The sequence below is a fragment of the Nyctereutes procyonoides genome, unplaced genomic scaffold, assembly GCF_905146905.1.
Source record: "Nyctereutes procyonoides isolate TBG_1078 unplaced genomic scaffold, NYPRO_anot_genome, whole genome shotgun sequence".
Classification (NCBI taxonomy): domain Eukaryota; kingdom Metazoa; phylum Chordata; class Mammalia; order Carnivora; family Canidae; genus Nyctereutes; species Nyctereutes procyonoides.
In genome coordinates this window covers 18,802,339-18,823,984 of record NW_026575047.1, presented here as the reverse complement: position 1 = coordinate 18,823,984, position 21,646 = coordinate 18,802,339, and the positions used below count along the sequence as shown (strand labels likewise).

Sequence of the window (21,646 nt, the reverse complement as noted above, 5' to 3'; positions counted from 1 at the left end):
GTGTGGAGTCTGCTTAGGACTCCTCCTCTCTCCTCCCATGTCTCTCTCTCTCAAATTAATCTTTAAAGAAAGATAAAGGAAAGGAAGAGAAAGGAGATATGAATAGAAGGGATTACTTGGGAAGGAAGATTTTAACAATGCTAAGGAGTATGGAACAGACAGAAATCAGACAGTCTCAATATAACCAACAATTCCATTTCTTAAGTTATGTTTTGTTTTCTTTGTCTTTGTGGTTTTAAGCATTTGTAGTCCTAATACAGATTGAAAACCAGCACTGGGGGATCCCTGGGTGGCGCAGCGGTTTGGCGCCTGCCTTTGGCCCAGGGCGCGATCCTGGAGACCCGGGATCGAATCCCACGTCGGGCTCCCGGTGCATGGAGCCTGCTTCTCCCTCTGCCTGTGTCTCTGCGCCTCTCTCTCTCTCTCTCTCTCTGACTATCATAAGCAAATAAAAAAACAAAAACAAAACAAAACAAAAAAAAAACCCAGCACTGACTGTAACCTCATTATTAATACTCAGTTTTGGTATTTCCATGGTGCATGTGCATGGTGCATGGTGCAAGCATTTCCATGGTGTGCTTGCAGTTACCACCATTTGAATGAAGAACCATTTGGTAATTTTAAAAGTGAAACTCCAATGTGAAACTTTCATTTCCTCCAGAAACAATAAAGTAAGTGGTTGTCAACCTCAAACCCAGTTTTTTGCAAGTTATACGGAAGACTGTGGCTTTCTTTATTGTCCATCTTTCTTTAGCGCCTGACACAAATGTCTTAGTTTTTCATAGCTGAGGTATCCATTTCATAAATAGTATTTTTTAGACTTAGATTTTATTAGGATGGGTTTGTGACTTTTGTGAATTAAGAAATTTACAAAAGCACATAAAACCAGGAAAGTCTATAATCTTAAAAAAAAATTAAGGTGTCTGTGTACCTCATTTATTTGCTTTATTTTCTTAGACACACGGCTATTTGTGTTTGTGTGTGCATTACACACTTGGGATTTTTGACATGTTAAGAGTATGATGTTTATTGCCAGGATTTAGGAAATAATTGTTAACTTTCTTATACTTCACAAAGTGCCTTTTTTTTTAAAATATTTAATGTATTTATTCATGAGAGATACAGAAAGAGAGGCAGAAACATGGGCAGAGGGAGAAGCAGGCTCCCCATGGGAGCCCTGATGTGGAACTCGATCCCAGCATCACAACCTGGCAAAGGCAGATGCTTAACCACTGAGCCATCCAGGTTCCTGCTTCACAAAGTACTTTTAACAGTCATTTTCCTCACTATAATAAAGAGAGAGGTTGAAAAAGGTAAAAAGGATTGAAAACTCAGGAGTGTAATCATTAAGGATAGAATGAGGACAACACCTGGCTCTTGAACCCAGTTCTTAGGAATTCAGATCCTTATTTGGATCTCATTTTTTTGTGTTCCTTATACCCTTACCTGGGAGCAGAGGTAGTTGTAAATAGAGATGTGTCTGTGATGTGAAAGGATAATAGTTCATAAATGAGGAGAAGGGCAGCTTTTTGCTGAACAAAAAGTAATTAATTCTCATAAAGTGTAGGCAGTATTAGTTCCATTTTACTGATGGGAAAACAGATTCAGGTAACCTGCCCAATGTCACACATAAAAAGCACTACAGCAGATATTCAAACCTAGGCTTTTTGATTCTAAGGTCTATTCTTGTTCTCTGCACTACACTTTCTTCAAAGCTAAAATCTAAACAAGTAGGGAAGGATATGTATGCAAAAGATAAAAGTGATTTAAATTGTAAATTACATTGTAAATTTCATTATGATTAATTTTAATTCAGTATAACACAAGGGGATAGAGCAATTAGAATATTGTAATAAGCATCAAAATATTTTTTCAGGGATCCCTGGGTGGCGCAGCGGTTTGGCGCCTGCCTTTGGCCCAGGGCGCGATCCTGGAGACCCGGGATCGAATCCCACATCGGGCTCCTGGTGCATGGAGCCTGCTTCTCCCTCTGCCTATGTCTCTGCCTCTCTCTCTCTCTCTCTCTCTCTCTCTCTCTCCATGACTATCATAAATAAATAAAAATTTAAAAAATTTAAAGAAAATATTTTTTCAGAATTTGAAAATATAAAAAATAATTTGTAAGGCTTTTAGTTATTAAGGTCTTAAATGATCAAGGTTGAGAATTTGAAAGAATAATAATGAAGTTATACTGGGAATATAAATCCCATGGGCAAGGATTATACTCTTCAACATTTGTCTTCTCCCTCACTGGGCCTGGATTGGTGGGATGAGTATATGTATGTATGAACAATAAATACTTGTTACTTGTCTCTTTAGTAATTGTGCTGTTGTTAAGAAATATTTCACTTGCTCATTTTTGTTCTGTTTTTGGCCAAATTCTGTAAGTTAACATATTTTTCATTAGGCAAATTATTTTTAACTCAGGTAATTTTATCAGTTAACTTTTGCATGTGAAAAGAATGCTGTTGCACACCTGGAACTATCTCATTATGAAGAAATTGAAGGTAAACCAGTGTGTGTGTGTGTAGAGCTGTCCCATTTTGTAGTTGGAATTCAAATTTTGTGCAGTTAGTATTTGTTTATGCATGTCCTTTTTTGCTTTTAGGATATTCGGAAATTCTTTGGGGTTATACCAAGTGGAAAGAAACCTGTAACCGAAACAGTAAAGAAGAATGAGAAAACAAAGTCTGCTGAAGAAACTTTAAAATCAAAGAAAGGAATAAAGGAAATTAAGGTCAGTTTTCCAGATAAATGTTGAATTGTATAAAAAGTTAAATAAATTCAGTTCCTAGACTTGATGTAGTGGGAGCCTAAAATAAAATAGATTTCAACTCATTTTGCAGCAGAAGAAGGTAAGTGTATTTCTAATTAATGTAGCTGACTGCATTCATTGCTTGTTTTTCTGAAATAGAGGTGGAACCCTTTTTAGTTGTTAAAATTTTGCATTTTATGACCAGAGTTTGCTTGTAGAGATGTGAGCCCCAAGTGAAAGGTGTTGGACTAATGGTGAAGGAAGGCTTTGGAGGAAAGCTTTATTCTTTTCTCTGTCTTCTTTGGGCCTCAGAAAAGTTAAGGTACAGTGTCGCCATAGAAAGCAGGCAAAGGCTATAGTAGTGTGTCTGAGTTCATATTATTCCACTTCGAGTAAAATATAAGAATTTTGCAACTCTACAGGTCTGTTTATCACCACTTTATCTTTTATGTTTTAGTTGTCATATGTATTATATCTACCTATGTTAATACTCCACATTCAGTGTAATACTTTTTGCTCTAAACACATATTTTAAAGAAATTAAAAGGAAAAAGTTGATCTTTTATGTTCACCCACATATTTGCCATTTCTGGTGCTTTTCATTTCTTATTGAAGATAAGAATTTCTGAATTTCTATGTCTTTAAACCTGAAGAATTTTCTTTATCATTTCTTGTAGTGTAAGATTTTGGTAACAAATTCTGGAACCTTCTATTTAATTATCTTCATTCTTGAAAGATATTTTTGCTGGTTACAGAATTTTGGATTGATACTGTTTTCCTTTAGGATTTTTATGTGTGGTTTTTAGCTTTGACTGTGGTGTGCCTGGGTATAGTTTTTGTGTGTGTGTGTGTGTTCTGTTTATGGTTTCTGAGCTTCTTCAATCTATAAATTTATAAATCTCACCAAATTTGGGAACTCTTTGCCATTACTTCTTCAAATATATTTGTCTCATTCTCTTTCTCCTCTTCTGGGATTCCAGTTATACACATATTAGAATTTTGATATTGTCTCGTAGCTCATCAAAGCTTGTTCATTTTTATCCTTCCTTTCTTTGTATTTCAGATTGTATAATTTCTCGTCTTTAAGCTTGTCTTTAAGCTCCTTCCTCTCTAATATGCTATTAAACATATGTGGTGAATATTTTATTGTGAATATTGTGTTTTGCAATTCTAGAATTTTAATTAGTTTCCTTTTCATAGTTTTAATTTTTCTGCTTTATGTTCTTGAATGTAGTTAAAATAGCTACTTTATTTTTAAAGGTTTTATTTACTTTTATTTGAGAGAGAGAGATAGAGCACAAGCAGGGAGATGAGGGAGAAGCAGACTCCTTGAGGGGAGCTTGATGTGGGGCTCCATTCTAGGACCCTGGGATCGTGATCAAAGGCAGATGCTCAGCTGACTGAGTCACCCAGGCACCCCTATAATTGCTACTTTAAACTTTTGTTTGTTAATATTAACATATGAGGATTGGTCTCTGTTAAATCTGTTAAATTCCTTTTCTCTTGAGTCTGTGGCTCAAGTATTAATCAGTTTCAGCCACTGTAACAAAAATATAATAGATTGGATGGTTTAAACAATAGAAATTTGTTTTATTGCAGTTCTGGAGACAGGATTATGATTAAGGTTTTAGCTAGTTCGGTTCCTGGCAAGAGCTCTTTTTCTGGATTGTAGATGGCTACCTTCTTGCCATGTCCTCACATAACCTTTTCCTGGTGTGAGCACATGGTGGGAGAGGTTGAGACAGGGAGAGAGCTAGTGAGTGTGTGTACATATATGTATGTGAGTGAGCTCTCTAGTATCTCTTCTAAGAGTAGTAAGCTTATAGCAGAGTTCCATCCCTATGACCTCATTTAACCTTAATTGCTTCCTTAGAAACTCCATCTCCAGATACAGCCACAATGGGGGTATAGAGACTCAGCATATGACTTTGGAGGAATACAAGCATTTATTCCAAACATTTTGCCAAATGGCTCCCCAAATTCATGTGCTTCTCATAAAGGTTGGAACTCACTGTAACATCAACTCTAAAGTCCAAAATCTTATCTAAATATCATTTAAATCAGATATGGGGAAAAAAATCAGATACGGGTGAGACTCCAGATATGATTCATCCTGAGGCAAAATTTTTCTTCACCTGTGAACCTCTGAAACCGGACAATATGTGTTTCCAAAATAGAGTGGTGGGACAGGCACAGAATAGACATTCTCATTTCAAAAGGAAGAGATCACAAGGAAGAAAGGGATGATGGGTTCCAAGGAAGTCCAAAAACCTCACAGGGCAAATTCTAGTAGATCTTAAAGCTTGAGAAAATCTTTAGCTCGATGCCCTGCCTTCTGGATCCACTAGAAATTCCCAAGGCTTCTTGATGGAGTCTGATCTGTTGAAAAAAGAAATAAGACAGCCCTGATGATCTCTGAATCACCTTTATGGTCTCATCTCCTTTTCTTGGAGAATAGTGCAGGTTTGCAGTTGAGTAGCCTATTGTCCTGTCCTGTAGAATCAAGAAGTCTGACAGCTTTTCCTTCATTTTTTTCTCTTTCATTTTGAACTAGCAGTGTTTCTGCTTGTGTAATTCCACCATCTCTTTATTGAGTGATAGTCTAGCCACACTTTCAGTATTCTCTTTAGACGATTCATTCTCATTTTTTGCAATATAGACAGATTGAGTATTTTCCAAATCTTTAAGTCTTGGTTCTTTTTGTTTAACAACTCAGTTCATTTCTCTCCTCTTAGATTTTCCTGTAGAGGACCTTCCAACAGCCTGTACCTTCTAACACTTTACTTAGAAATGTTCTCAGCTAAATATTCAATTTCATTATTCACAAGTTCTGTCTTTCACAAAGCACTAAAACACAATTTAGCCAGTTCTTTGCCATTTTATAACAAGGATTGTCTTTTTCTTTTTCTCCAATTTCCAACAATATGTTCTTCATTTCTTTCTGAATCCTTACCAGAATGGTCTTTCATGTTCATATTTTAAACATTCTATTTATGATATGTATATTCTCAAGGTGATAGAAACTTTCACTATAGCTCTTTTCTCCCTAAGACTTTGCTGGAGTTGCATTTAACATCTGTATTACTACTAACAGTCCCTTCACAGAAGCCTACATTTTACAAAATTTTTTTTTTTAATGTATTTATTTTGCTTATTGAACTATATAGTTGACAATGTTACATTAGTTTCAGGTGTACAACATTATGATTCAACAACTCTGTGTTTACTATGCTCACAAGTGTATCTGCCATCCATAACTATACAACATTATTAGAATATCATTGACTGTATTCCTTATGCTGTATGTTTCATCCTCATGCCTGATTCATTTTATAATTGGAAGCCTGTATCTGTACTTCCCTCCACCCTTATTTGCCCATGTCCCCAACCCCCTTCCGTCTGGCAACCACCAGTTAGTTCTCTGTATTTATGGATCAGTCTTTGCTTTGTTCATTTTTTTTTTTTTTAGATTATATTTATAAGTGAAATCACATGGTACTTGTCTTTTGTTGTCTGACTTAGTGTAATACTTTCTAGTTTTTACAAATGGCAAGATCTCATTCTTTTTATGGATGAGTAATAGTGTGTGTGGGTGTGTATATGTATGTGTGTATCTCAAATCTTTATATGTTGATGGACATTTAAATTTTTTTTTTAAAGATTTTTTTAATTTTTATTTATTTATGATAGTCACACACACAGAGAGAGAGAGAGAGAGAGGCAGAGACACAGGCAGAGGGAGAAGCAGGCTCCATGCACCGGGAGCCCGACGTGGGATTCGATCCCGGGTCTCCAGGATCGCGCCCTGGGCCAAAGGCAGGCGCCAAACCGCTGCGCCGCCCAGGGATCCCTTAAGTTGTTTTCATATCTTGGCTATTGTAAATAATGCAGTAAATGTAGGGGTGTATATATCTTTTTGAATTAGTGGTTTGAGATTTTTTTGGGTAAATACTTGTGGAATTACCAGATTGTATGCCTTTCTATTTTTAGTGTTTTGAGGAGCCTCCACATTGTTTTCCACAGTGGCTGTACTAGTTTGCATTCCCACCAACATTACATGAGCCTTTTTTTTTTCCTCCACATACTCACCGACCCTGTCTTTTCGAGTCTAGCCATTTTAACAGGTAATAGTGTAATATCTCATAGTGTTTTTTATTTGACCTAATGATTAGTGATGTTGAGCACCTTTTCATGTGTCTGTTGGCCATCTGAATGTGTTTTTGGGTTCTCTGCCCATTTTCTTTTTTTTTTTTTTTTTTATTTATTTATGATAGTCACAGAGAGAGAGAGAGAGAGAGAGAGAGGCAGAGACACAGGCAGAGAGAGAAGCAGGCTCCATGCACCGGGAGCCCGATGTGGGATTCGATCCCGGGTCTCCAGGATCATGCCCTGGGCCAAAGGCAGGCGCCAAACCGCTGCGCCACCCAGGGATCCCTCTGCCCATTTTCTTAATTAGATTATTTGAGTTTCTGTGGTGTTGAGTTGTAAAAGTTCTTTATATACTTCGGATATTAGCCCCTTATTGGATATATCATTTGCAAATATCTTCTTCCATTCAGTAGGTTGCCTCTTCATTTTATGAAGGAACCATTTATGGTTTCCTTTGCCATGCAAAAGCCTTTATTTTGGTGTAGTTTCAATAATCTTATTTTTGCTTTTGTTTCCTTTGCTGAAGGAGGCATCTAGGAAAAATTTCCTAAAAGGCTGATATCAAAGAGATTATTACTGCCTGTATTTTCTTTAAGAAGTTTTATGGTTTCAGTTCTTAACATAAGTTCTTTCATCTATTTTGAGTTTATTTATGGTGTAAGACTGTGGTCCAGTTTCATTCTTTTGCATGTAGCTGTCCAGTTTTCCCACCACCATTTGTTGAAGAGACTTTTTCCCATTGTATATTTTTGCCTCCTTTGTTGTAGATTAATTCAGTGTATAAGTATGGGTTTATTTCTGGACACTCTCTTCTGTTCCATTGATCTAAGTGTCTAGTTCGTGCCAGTATCATACTGCTTTGATTGCTGCAGCTTTATAGTATATGTTGAAATCTGGGATTGTAATACCTCCAGTTTTGTTCTTTTTCAAGATTGCTTTGGCTACTTGGGGTCTTTTTTTTTTTTTTTTTTAAGGATTTTATACATTTATTCATGAGAGACACAGAGCGAGGCAGAGACACAGGTAGAGGGAGAAGCAGGCTCCATGCAGGAAGCCCAATGTGGGACTTGATCCCAGGACCCCAGGACCATGCCCTGGGCTGAAGGCAGGCGCCAAACCACTGAGCCACTCAGGGATTCCTGCAACCCTGCATATTCTTATTCCAAACAGAACCTTAGATACAAAGCAGTCACCCGTGACTTTGGCTGGCTAGCTGATCTTGTAGCTAGTGGTCCTGGGGCACTTTTTGCTGGGGTTCACTGGTGGGATGGCCTGAGATGAAGTGGATGTGGGCAGGGTGATCCTAGGGCTCTCTGCATAGCAGGACTGCTGAGGCTGAAGTACATACAAGCTGGGTGGTTCTGGGGCTCTCTGTGCACACGGTGCCCTGGTAGGACAGTTGAAGCTGAAATGGAGCCAAAATTGTCTGGAGTTATCTGGAGCCAAAGGGGTATGGCCCTGGAGTGTTCTGAGGTGCCTTGCACTTGTGTCACCTTGGCGAGACAATTAGCATTATAGAGGGGAGCTAACCAGGGATGTTGTGGTGTGTGTTGCACTAGGGTCACATGGGGGTAGTGTCTGGGGCTGGTGTGGGATGGGGCCTGGGGGATACTGAGGTGATAGGTCACCAAGGGCACCAGCACCCTACTCCTGTCCATGCTATCAGGGTGCAGAGAGAATGTAAACCGTGGCCCCTTCAAGGGGTTTACCTTGGCCCACCAACCTGCAGAGTTCCAGCAGCTCCCCCACCATTTGGTGGAATCCTAGGGCTGGATATTTTTATAATCTAGTTACTCTTTTAAACCATGACCTTTTTTCTCTGCTCCAGGGAAGACAAATCTACTTATGGTCCCTCAGTACTATCCTTCCCTAATGCGGTTTGCAGTGACAGGGGTGGGGGTTCCTTTCGTTAACCATGTCTCTGTTTCTCTTGCTATTCTCTATGTGGTCTCTCTATCTTTTGTAGTGCAGAAGCTGTTCAGTCAGCCCCCAGTTCTTCAGGAGGAATTGCTCTATAAATAGGTATAGATTTGGTGTGTCCTGTGGAGGTGAGTTCAAGGTCTTTCTGCATTGCCTTCGTGAATTAGAAGTCCTAGGCTTTTTTAAGCATGCACATCAAAACTTTTCCAGCCTTCACCATAACCCAGTTCCAAAGCCACTTCCATATTTTAGGTACTGCACCACTCCATTTCATGGTAGCAAAATCTGTACTAGGATTCTCTAGAGAAGTAGAATCTAGAAAGAGATTCATTTTAAAGATTTCATACACATAATTACGGAGACCGACAAGTCCCTAGACCTACAGTTGGCAAGCTGGAGGCTTATGATAGCTGATGGTATAGTTTAAGTGTGAATCTGAAGTCCTGTGAACCAGGAGAGCCAGTAGGGTGGCTTTTTCTGCAATTCTTTCTTTCCCATCTGTTAAAATTATTGTCTGGATTCTTTTGTTTTCAGTTTTATTAAGAAATAATTGACATATATAGCTATATAAGTTTGGTTATATAGCATGATGGTTTGATTTACATATATTGTGAAATGATTATCACAGTGGATTTAGTTAACATCCATTATCTCATATAAACACAGAAGAAAAAAAAATTTCTTCTTTAATAAGAACTTTCAAATCTACCCTCTTAATAAGTTTCCTGTGTATCAAATAGCAGTGTTAACTATAGTCATCATGTTGTATATTACATCCCTAGTACTTATAGGTTAAAGTTTAAACCTTTTGTCTACTTTCCTTTAGTTGTACCTCCCCTCACTCCCTGCCTCTGGTAACTGTAAGTCTAATCTCTTTTTCTATGAGTTTGGTTGTTTTTTGTTTTAGAGTCTACAAATTGGTGAGATCATATAGTGTTTGTCTTTCCCTGTCTGACTTATTTCACTTAGCATAATGCCTTCAAGGTTCATCCATGTTGTTATAAGTGGTAGGATTTCCTCTTTTTTTTTTTTTTTTTTTTAATGCGTGTCACAACTTTATCCTTTCCTACTTTGATGGTCACTTAGATTTGTTTCCATGTCTTGGCTATTATAAGTGATTCTGTGAACATGGGGTGGGGGGTGGGGTTGGTGCAGATATCTTTTTGAGTTAGTGTTTTTGTTTCCTTTGGATATATTTCCAGAAGTAGACTGGTGGGTCATATGGTAGTTAAAAAAAAAAATTTTTTTTTTTTGAGGGGTGCCTGGGGGGCTCAGTGATTGAGCCTTCGGTTCAGGGCATGATCTTGGATTCCCCACGGCGAATCTGCTTCTTTGTCTGCCTGTCTCTGCCTCTCTCTCTGTGTCTCTCATGAATAAATAAATAAAATCTTAAAACATTTTTTTTTCTTAAGACCCTCCAGACTGTTTTCTCTAGTGGCTGTTCCACTTTATAGTCCTATCAGCAGTGCAGAAGTGTTCCTTTTTCTCCACATCCATGCCAGCATTTGTTATCTTTTCTCTTTTTGATAGTGGATCAGGCTTATTCTTCAGTCTAATTAGGGCATTAATGACATTTTAGGCTGTATAATTCTTTGTTGTGGAGGACTGTCTTAGGCATTGTAGGATGTTTAGAAACATCCCTGGTCTACCAGCTACCCATTAGATGTCAGTAACCACCCCCTCTTCCATTATGACAAGCAAAAAATTCTCCATGAGGGCAAAATTACCGAGCTCAAGTTTAAAGAGAAAAAAACTAAGTTATATGGACTTTTTTTGTATTCTAATCATACTGTACTGTTTATAGGTAAATAGTTCTTGTAAAGAAGATGACTCTAAACAGAAGCAACCAAACAAGAAAAAGAGGATCATCTATGATTCAGGTAATATTTCTTCTGAGGAGCTTTAAAGTTTTAAAAGAATTTTATATCCCATAGAACAGTGTTTTCCAAACTGATGTTCTGAGACACACAGCTCTCTCTGATGTTATAATAGGTCCTGTGAGGGGAGGGCTCTATGCTCAAAAAAAGTTCTAATAGTTTTAATATCAGAACTTATCAGAGCTGAAATACGTTAATGTATTAAATATGTTCAGGGGGGTATATAGTATATATAGTATGTCTTAGACTTACTTTGAATATGGCATAGTTATTAAAAAAAGATTTTTTTTTAAAGATTTTATTTATTCATCAGAGGCACAGAGGGGGGTGGTGCAGAGGCACAGGTAGAGGGAGAAGCAGGCTCCATGCAGGGAGCCTGCTGTGGGACTCCATCCCAGGACTTCAGGATCACGCCTTGGGCTGAAGGCAGGTGCTAAATGGCTGAGCCACCCAGGGATCCCCATTTTTTAAAATATTCATACTACTATTGTGACTGAGCTTAGAAACTGAATTTGGAAAATAGTGCCTTAGAATATTGCTTTAAAAACAAAGATCTTAAAATTTAATTTTTGTGCTTTTAATCTAGTCCTTTTTTGTTGCATTTAAAATGGAAAAGCACCATATAAAATATTTGAATATACTTTTAAAATGGAGAATGTGTATTTTTATGGATGTCTTTTATGATAGGTTAAAATAATGGTGAAACTCAGAAAGTTTTAGGTTTTGCTTTTGTGGAGAAGACTCATCTGGTGTGAATTCTTAAAAAGGTAACCTAAGGAAGCATTTATAGATTGTTAGGATTTGACTGTGATAGCAAAGATTCTGACTCCATCCTAAAAATATTTGAATGTTTATTGTGAGTTTTTAACTGCTGTATACTGTAAGGAATTTGAAATAAATACACATCCTCATTCCCTGGGAGTTTGTCTTTTGGGAAACTGGAAATTTAATTGTTTGATGCAGTTTAGGATTGTATGAAACAGGATTGATGCATGGCAGAGGAAAAGGAAGGATACTAAAGTTTATGAAACTTCTATTTTTGTATTGCTTTGTCTTGGTTTGTATTTAAGTGTCTTGGGTGATTAGGTTGTGGTAGATAGACTAGTGGCTCCCAGAGATGTCCATGTCCTAATTCCTAGAACTTGTGAATAGGTTCGGTTCGGTTACATGACAAAAGAGAAATTAAAGTTGTAGGTGGCATTGAGGTTGATAATCAGATGACCTTAAAATAGGGAGATTGTCCTGGATTCTTTGGTGGTGGGCCCCTTGTATTCACAAGGAAAAGAACAGAGAACACAAGAGAGAGATTAACTGTGGAAGAAAGAGAACCAGAGAGATGGCAGCATGAGAATGATTTTGCCTGATGTTGCTGGCTTTGAAGATGGAGGAAGGGAGCCATAAACTAAGGAATGTTAGCAATCATTAGAAACTGGAAACGACAAGGAAATGAATTTTTCTCTAGAGTAACCAGGAAAGGATCATAGCCCTGCTGACACTTTAATATTAGCCCAATGAGACCCATATGGGATTTTTAACCTTCAGATCTGTACAATAATACATTTATGTTGTTTTAAGCCACTAAATTTGTGGTGATTTGTTACAGTAACACAAAACAAAGACAAAGACTTAATACTGGTAGGAGTAACCTGTGAGAACGCACGATAAGAGTTTTACCTCAAATGGGCCTTGAAGAATTGGTTAACAGTCACTGTAAAAACGCACTGTATTTTATTGTTGAGAGTTTTGTTTGATTTTCCTTTCATGTACAGATTCAGAATCAGAGGAGACAGTGCAGATTAAAAATGCCAAAAAGCAACCAGAAAAATTGCCATTGGCCTCTAAACCTGGTAAAATTCTACGCCAGGATCCTGTTACATATATTTCAGAAACAGGTAAGGTACTGAATATGTTTATTGTTTTAGAAGAAGAGTAGCATGTGTTATGTTCTTGAGCTTCTCATTGGTGTCTGGGTGTACCTCCTTCACTTTGAATAGAATTTCTGTTGCCTTTTTTGCTTTGTTGGTTTATATTTATCAGAAGAAGTCTATAGTCATTATCCTTGGCATTTTCTGTGGGGCAATTTCAGGGCAGTTGGCCTTGGAATTCTTTTAGGTGTTCTTTTTTAAAAAAATATTTATCTATTTGTTTTAGCACATGTGAGTGTGAGTAGGAGAGAGGCTGAGGGAGAAGAGAATCTCCAAGCAGACTCCCCACTGAGCACATAGCCTGATGTGGGCCTGATTCCAGGACCCTATAATCATGACCCAATTCAAAACCAAGAGTCAGCTACTTAACCGACTGAGCCACCCAGGCACCCCTAGGTGTTCTATATCGAATAAGTTGGAAGTTCTATCTTTAATCATATATTAAAATATTATTGGTGTGTTTTAAAACTTCTTTTTTACGTTAGTATTTTATCTTGCATTCTAAAGTCATAATCTAAGTATATAATGGTATTCATATTTGTGGTTTTTAATTTAGCATGGGGTGCCTGGGTGGCTTAGTCAGTTAAGCATCTGACTTTGGCTCAGGTCATGATCACAGAGTCCTGGGATTGAGCCCTGCATCTGGCTCTGCACTCACCAGGGAGTTTCCTTATTCCTCTGCCCCTTCCCCAGCTCGTGTGTGTTCTCTCCCTCTCCTTCTCTCCCTTTCTCAAATAAATAAATAAATCTTTTAAAAAAATACAGTGCAGATGTGACCTGAATTCTTTGTATTCCCTTGTGACCCTAGATTTTAGCATTGACTTTTTAAAAGATAATTGCTTTTGTACTTAAATTTATTTGTTCGATCTGTTTTGAATGGTCAAAAAGCAAAAGTCATAAATGTACACTAATCTTCAAATGGTAAAATATATAAATGATCGTGTCATTTGGTAAGGAACTCTGAATTGTCATCTGAGGAAAAACTCAGATGTGTTCATTGTAAAGTCCTTTTGATTCTGACATTATTAACTACTAGGGCAGACAATAACAGGAATAAAAATGTAAATGTATTAATCTTCAACCCTTTGAATTGGTTCCTATACAGAAATGCTTGAAGGGGCCGTGAAAGCATTTCATAGGTTACTGATTTGTTCATATTGAAGAAAACCTCTGAAACCATTATTTTTAGCACTCTGTTATTTTTATTGCTATTGAAGTGAATACACCTGGTTTGAAGAGATAGGGTAAAAGCCACATAATTATTTTTGGCATAGCATAGTACAACTTATATTCAACAAACATTTATTGAGTCATTTTTACAACCCAGTTACTAGGTGCTGGGGATATAACTCCCAAGTACTCTAGGAGTCTCTTGAGGCAGCAATAAGCAGTAGTCAGGCCGAGTGCTTAAAGGGTAGGATTTGATCTGGCAGTTGAAGGATGAGCAGATGATGGAGGAAAGAACATGTCCGTTTAGGCAGATGGGATTATTTAAGGCACAGCATCCAGTACAGGTATTGGTGTGTTCATAGGACACAGAAGGAGACTGCTTGCCCACATGACAAGGAGTGGTGGGAGGTAGGATGAGGGAAGACCTTGAAAGCTAGGCAGATGAATTGACTTAACATAGCACGGGAAAGGGAACTATTAAAGTTTTATTTATTTATTTGAGAGAGAAAGAATGTGCAAGGGAGAAAGGGTAGAGGGAGAGGGAGAAGCAGACTTCCTGCTGAGCAGGGAGCCCCATGTGGGGCTTGATCTTGGGGTCTTAGGATCATGACCTAAGCTGAAGGCAGATCCTTAACCAGTTGAACCACCCAGGCGCTCCTGAAGTTTTTGAAGAGAGTTGTGGAATGATGAAAATGGTATTTAAGGATGATTGCTAGATTGCTAGTGTTCAAGGTGGGATGGAGTATAGAAACTGTAATTAGGGAAGTTGAGGCTTTGACTAGGAGTGAAGTAATGAGAGATGTAAAAAGTTTGCAGTAGTGATTTATAAACATTTTTGAGAAATGAGTTACATATTAGGTGTTTGGATTACCTATGATACTATAATTAGGATAATTGGAGAGTTAATGTCTTTAGCATGTTTAAGTGTTTTTTGTTATTTTAAAAAAATTTTTGAAAATTATTTTTTAAGTAATCCGTGCACCCAACATGGGGCTTGAACCCACAACCTTGACATCAAGAATTTCATGCTTCTACCCACTGAGCCAGCCAGGTGCCTCTTGATTTTTGTTTGTTTTTTTTTTTTTTTCCCAAAAACAGCTTTATTGATTATACATATCACCTCTAAGATTTTATTTTTAATATTTTATTTATTTATTTATTCATGAGAGACACAGAGAGAGAAGCAGAGACATAGGCAGAGGGAGAAGCAGGGTCCCCAAGGGGAGCCTGATGTGGGACTCGATCCAGGATCCAGGATCATGCTCTGAGCTGAAGGCAGACATCCAACCACTGAGCCACCCAGGCGTCCCCACCTCTAAGAGTTTAATATTATTGGAATTTGCAGATAAAAGGTCAAGGTTTTTGAAGATACGAGTAACTATAAGGCTTTAGTTAAATGTATGGGCTGTTACTTGAGAGTGTGTAGGTACTCATGGTAGAACCACTGGTTGATAAGTAAGGAATAAAACAGAAAGGAAAGTCCTTCCTGTTGAAGAAGGAACCTGAGTCTGGAATGTCAGAAGCCCTGCCTGAGTGTCCTGTCTAATAGCTTGTTTGAGTCTGCCTCACTTTCTATAAAGCAGAAACACCAATTGAATAGGCTTGTTGGAGAGACTTCCCTGGATGATGTGTAGGGAAGGGCCAGACCCGGTGCCTGAGGCAAATAAAAACAAGCAGTCTGAAGGAAAAAGGAAAAGCCCACAGATGAGTTTTGTAGGTTCTCATTTATTTGATAAAGTTGTTCAAATGATCAAAAACAATGTAGGTAACATGAACGTATTTTCTGTAAGCTTTTTGGTAAGCTTAGATATTTCTTCATTATGATACAGGCCTTAACCTTTTTGTTCTATTGCTAAATATCTGTTCAGGCACATTGTGCAAATGCACTCTTCTATTCAGAGATTCCCCCTCTGAGATCTGGCCACCTTTGTGAAGTTTTGAATATGTGGGAGGGATACTAGAAACAGTATGGTGATAGGTTTATTATGTAACTGAAGGTGGTGTGATCAAGCTTCCCAGTGACAGCCTGGAAACGTCAAAGTTAGTGTGCAGACAGCCGTGGCCTTCAACTGTGGTTCAGTTGGCTATCCTTATCTTGTGATTTTAGGTACACAGAAGGGTCAGACGATTTAAGCTCTGATCACAGATTTTCTCTAACACAGGATTGTTTATTTCAGACTGGGTATTTTCAAATGTTATTTTCTAAATAGATACCCAGCATTTTATCTGAAATTTTTGTGAACATAATCAGTGTTTTATGTCATTCTGCTGGTGGCACATATATGGGAAGGTGAACATCATCCCGTTTTAGATGAAAATCTTGAAGTGTGATGTACCCATCTAATAGGATGTTCAGTATTAATTATGTAGTATTCTGTTTTTTCTTAGAATTAAGATATAGGAAAAAGCTAGTTCTTTCCTTGCCTATATTTATCTTCTCATACTTTGTTATTCCTTGAAATGACAGGTGCATGGGAAGAAAAATAAGTCCTTTTTTTCCCTCTTCATAAGAGAATGAACTGTTAAAAAGCAGCCCATAATAAAATCAGAAATATAAAGAGTTTTAAGAAAGGTGTAGCTTCTTGAAATTAATAAGCTGGAAAATGCTTCATCTTAAAATAATTTAAAAAAATTATTTTTTTTAAACTAAAACTATAGTTTTTCAGTAGTGGATCATGAAGAAATATTCACATTATAAATATAAATATTACTAGTATCAGGTTAAATAGAATATTTATGGTAATAATAGTTTAAAAATAAAAATTCTAACGTAAAATTGTACTGTTTATTTGGAGATTGGAGGTTCTTGTGGAAGAGGGTTATATGACAATGATTTGGTTTTAACAACCAATTAATAACAAAAGAAACGGGTGCCTGGATGGCTCAGTCAGTTAAATGGCTGTCTTTGGCTCAGGTCATGATCTCAGGGTCCTGGGATGGAGCCCCACTTGGGCTCCTTGCTCAGCGGGGAGTCTACTTTTCTTCCTCTGACTGCCTCTCCCCCCTAGCTCATGCTCATTCTCTCTCTAATGAATAAAATCTTTTTTTTAAATAATTTTTTTATTTATTTATGATAGTCACACAGAATGAGAGAGAGAGGCAGAGACATAGGCAGAGGGAGAAGCAGGCTCCATGCACCGGGAGCCTGACGTGGGATTCGATCCCTGGGTCTCCAGGATCACGCCCTGGGCCAAAGGCAGGCGCTAAACTGCTGCGCCACCCAGGGATCCCTAATGAACAAAATCTTAAAAAAAAATAAAAGAAACACTTTGTGGTTCATTATTCTATAGTTTATTTTTTATAAACCAATTTTTGTTTGGTATTTTTCTTGCAGCATAGTATTTGTAGTGTTTAAGAGCATGAGCTCTTGATTCAGTCTGGGTGGGTTAACCTTCATTTACCTTCCCTGTGGCTTAGTTTCCTCATTTGTGAAATGGATTTATTACTAGTACGTGTGTCAGAGGCCTTTTGATGATCAATTGAGATAATTCTTGAAAAGCATTTAAAACAGGGTCATATGGTAAATGCTCAATTATTATTAACTGTTAGTCTTACATTTTAATTTTGTTGTATCTCTACATCTGCCTTTAAAGACTATGCTAAAGACATTTTGTTTTGGCTTAAGTACTTAGAACTTTCTGTTGATTTTTTAACTGTACTTCAGAAATTTAGAAATTGTATTTGACCCACTTGTTGTGGATGTGTGCTGTCCAGTATGGGAACTACTAGTTACTTACAGCTTTTGAACACTTGAAATGTGACTAGCCCAAACTGAAACTCTTGTAAGTGAATTAGTACCAAAATGAAGTAAATTATCTTATTAATATTTTTTAGTATTGATTACATGTTGAAATGATAATAATTTGGGTATGTTGGGTTGAATAAAATATATTATTAAAATTAATTTCACTTGTTTCTTTACTTTTTTTAAATTTGGTTATTTGGATTAAACCAAACATTTAAGTTAATTTTACTTGTTTCTTTTTACTTCTTTTAAATACGGTTATGAGAAAATTTAAAACTACATATGTAGCTCACATTCCTGTTGCAGAGGGCTTTATAAACAATGAGAAAAATAGGAAATAACCTTAATTGAGAAAATAATGTACTTCATTCAAGTACTTTTGTACATTCAGGTACTTCATTCAGCTCTTTAGGCTTGTTAGCTTGTTTAGCTTCATGATGTATTTTTCATCATCACTTTTATTAAATCTGTCTTCTGTTGACTTTTAAAGCACGTTGATTACATTAATCTTCCAAATTACAGGGAAAGGAAAAAATAGCATATAAACATCTTCATAGCTAACCACGGACTCTAGTAAAATGTTCTTGTAAGTTGGTAAAATCCCAAATACTTGTTGTACTGGGTAAATATATTTACTTTTAGCTGTTTAATGAAGTGAGAGACCTTGAGTTTTGTTTGGCCAAGATGACCTTTTATTAGGCAGTTTCATCAGGGACTGGTGTTTGGTTGAAAATGATGGGGGTTTTCCCTGTCTTGAAATTTGTTTATAACGGGTATTTTTAATTGAGTACATAATTCCAGAGACAGTGCTCTTGAAATTATAATTATTTTGGGGATGTTAAATGGGAAAAAAATTGAGAATGTGGTGGTCTCTATTTCACCATGTAATATTAGCAATCCGTGGCTTTGGAAAACAGTAGCAGAAAATACTGCTGAGGATGTGTGTGTGTGTCACATTCTCTTTTGCTGATCTTTAGAGACATACAGTTTTGCTTACCAGTCAAATAGGAATAGATTATGTATAAGATAGAGAACATTTCTTAGATGTTTTCAGGGAAACCAGAGTGATTGAGACAAAAAATTTCTCTGAAGTGAGAGGAAACTAAGAACTGTGTATTACATTTCTTTGATTATACTTGTTTATAAATTAATATTGATTTGTGCACTAAGACTATAAAAGAAACTAAATTTATCATTTTGGGGGATGAGTATTTAGATTAATATTATTTTAAATCATCTAAGTAACACATTCTCATTGAAAAAAGAGACAATTCAGATGAAAATGTTTCATTCTGTCATCCATCCCTTTGCCTTACGTAGCTATATAAATAATATATACACGCACCCAAATGTACATATGTATCTGTATATACAGCTTTGTATTTATTAGAGTGGCATTTTATTTTGACATTCCTGTAGCTTTTTCATAACTTAATGTCTTTGACTTGCTCTTTCCCTCTCTCCCTCTTTTCCTCTCCTTGTCTCCCTCCTTGCCTCTTCCTCAGCTTCTCCCTCTTTGTTTCAATACAGAAAGATTTTTATCTCATTCTTTTACATTTCTGTGTGGAATTTAATAGTATGCGCTTAATTTTATTCATGTTCTTATTTTGGATATTGGATTACTGATTTGTGAACATACCTGTTTATGCTCATTACAATATATTTTACAATAAATGAGTGATTCACAGTGAAGATTATGATTACCTAAAAGAGAATAGTATTTCTTGAGGTTCATTTTAAGAATGTAGTTTACCTACCTATATTATGAAGAATAGATAGGGCTTCCACTTTCCGCTTCTAGGCATAGTGCTCCTTTGAGGGTTCTTCCCATTCCCTACCAGCAGCATTTTGTTTTTCCTTTTGACTTTTATTAATCTTATGGATCAAAGCACCACTAATAATAAATTTTTTTGAACATATGCTAGTATTAAGCCACGTCTTTTCCAGTTTTCAGGTCCAGAAAAGGGAGACTTTACAGTTACCTTTATTAAATTTCTTTCTGAAAGAAACTCTTACATCTTTTTTATTTTTAAAGACATTTAAAAAATTTTATTAGAGAGTGAGCGCATGCGTACCCGTGTACACATGCTGTGGGGTTGGGGGAGGAGCAGAGGGAGAAGGAGAAAGAGAACCCCAAGCAGGCTCGGTGTCCAGTGCAGAGCCCAACTGATGCAGGCTTAATCTCACGGCCCTGAGATCATGACCTGAGCCAAAAGCAAGAGTCAGACGTTTAACCAATTTAGCCATCCAGGTGCCCTGAAGCTCTTGTATTTTTATTAGATTCCAGGCTTTTGTATCCTGATCCATTCATTTATTTAACAATATTTAACAATATTAAATCCTCACTAATTTATTTATTCAACAAATGTCATGTGTTCACTGTATGTACGTAATAGTGTACTGAATATTCTATGAAATAGATACCAGAATAAAAGCATAGTCTTGTCTTCAGAGCTTAGAGTTCTTTGGGAAGATAAGTCTTATATAAAAATTATTTAAGGAAAAAATTAGCAGTGATAAAAATATCTTCCAAGGATATTGAGGCATGGGAGTGGTAACTTTTGTTTTGGAGGTTCAGGAAACATTTCCTGGAAGAGACAGAAATTTGAGGTAAATGTGAAAAGTTTTGGAAGAATTTATCATGGAAACTTAGGTACTGTGTGCTAGAAAGAGAATAATGTGGAAGCATCTGCTATTTCATATGCATTATTCATTACTTTCTAACCTATTATAGAAAGAAAATCTATTTTAAAAATTCAGTGTGTAAATTTTTACAGATTTACATGATTAATACTACCTAGTATTGTAGCTCATATATATTTTTTTGATGGGGAAACATTTTTTAAAGATTTATTTATTTTAGAGAGAGCGCATGCTTGAATGAATGGAGTTGGGGAGGAGAGAGTGAGAGAGAGAGAGAGAATCTCAAACAGACCACGTGCTGAGCATGGAGTCTGGATGTGGGGCTTGATTTCACAACCCTGAAATCATGACCTGAGCTGAAACCCAAGGGTCGGATGCATAACCGACTGAGCCACCTAGCACCCCATGGCTTATATTTTCTTAATTATGGTATCTTCTACATAGGAGTCTTTTACTTTATTTGAAACACCTGTGTCCAGAGTGAAAGACAGAAGTCTACCACAATGATGAAATAAATTTCATCTTATATACTGTAATTTTTTTTCAAAAACACTTCTACTGACTTCATGAATGGAATAGCATTATTTATGATAAGGCTTATATTTCATATCCATCTCATTTGAACTTCACATCTTCCTAATATTAGGGATGACTTACATTTAGAAAGCTTCCTTTAGAAACTTCTTTTTGGAAAGGAAGCAATTTTCAATCTAAAATTGCAGAGTTTTACTGTGGAAGAATGCAGTAATTCTTTGGATGTCTTTCATCTACTTGTTTTTCCATATCAGATTTTATAGCTTCTACAAATTTGATAAATATATCTTTGTATTTCTTTCCAAGTCATTGGTAAAATTATTTAGCGTTAAGAGACAGGTAAAGGTACTTTTTCCAAAATTGACACAATCTATTAATCAGTGCCTTGGATATAGCTTTTCTATTTCTCATGAATAGTTGTTCAGTTACTTATGGATCTAATAACCTCTGTTACTTATCTCGTAATTCATCTTGTCATGAATCAGTGCTTCTCAGTCAAGGGTGACTTGTTTCTCAGGGAACCTTTGGCAAGATCCAGAGACATTTTTGGTCATCATTAGCTAGCAAGTGTTATGGCGTCTGGTTGATAGAGGCTAGAGATGCTACTAAACATTGTACAGTGTGCAGGAGAGCTCCGTACAGAAGGAATATTTGGCTCAAAATGTTAATGTAGAGGTTGGAAACCTTGCCCTACCCTATCAGAAGAGAATTTTGTGAATGTTTTGTTGAACTCCAGATAACCCTTATTTCTAGATTCATTTCGTCTGCTAGTCCTTTAACTTACAAAAAGAAGCACTTAGGTTAGCATGGTTTATTCCTGTGATCCTTTTCTTGTTGAATATTCCATTTAATCTGCTCTTGATATTATTGGACAGAATTGTCACTAAACCTTTCCTCTTCTGTAGTTCTGTGTTTGGGGACCTGCCAT

The 21,646-nt window shown here is 36.8% G+C and overlaps 1 protein-coding gene across 2 annotated transcripts in view; it reads left to right on the top strand.

The window, feature by feature from the left end:
- The window catches only part of RFC1 (replication factor C subunit 1), a 74,063-nt gene that overhangs the window by 11,883 nt on the left and 40,534 nt on the right, over positions 1-21,646 (top strand). For both annotated transcript variants that reach the window (XM_055326132.1, XM_055326131.1), the window contains exons 2-4: positions 2,609-2,737; positions 10,629-10,704; positions 12,471-12,593. In XM_055326132.1, coding sequence (XP_055182107.1) covers positions 2,609-2,737; positions 10,629-10,704; positions 12,471-12,593 — 328 coding nt within the window. The remainder of the gene's footprint in view (positions 1-2,608; positions 2,738-10,628; positions 10,705-12,470; positions 12,594-21,646) is intronic.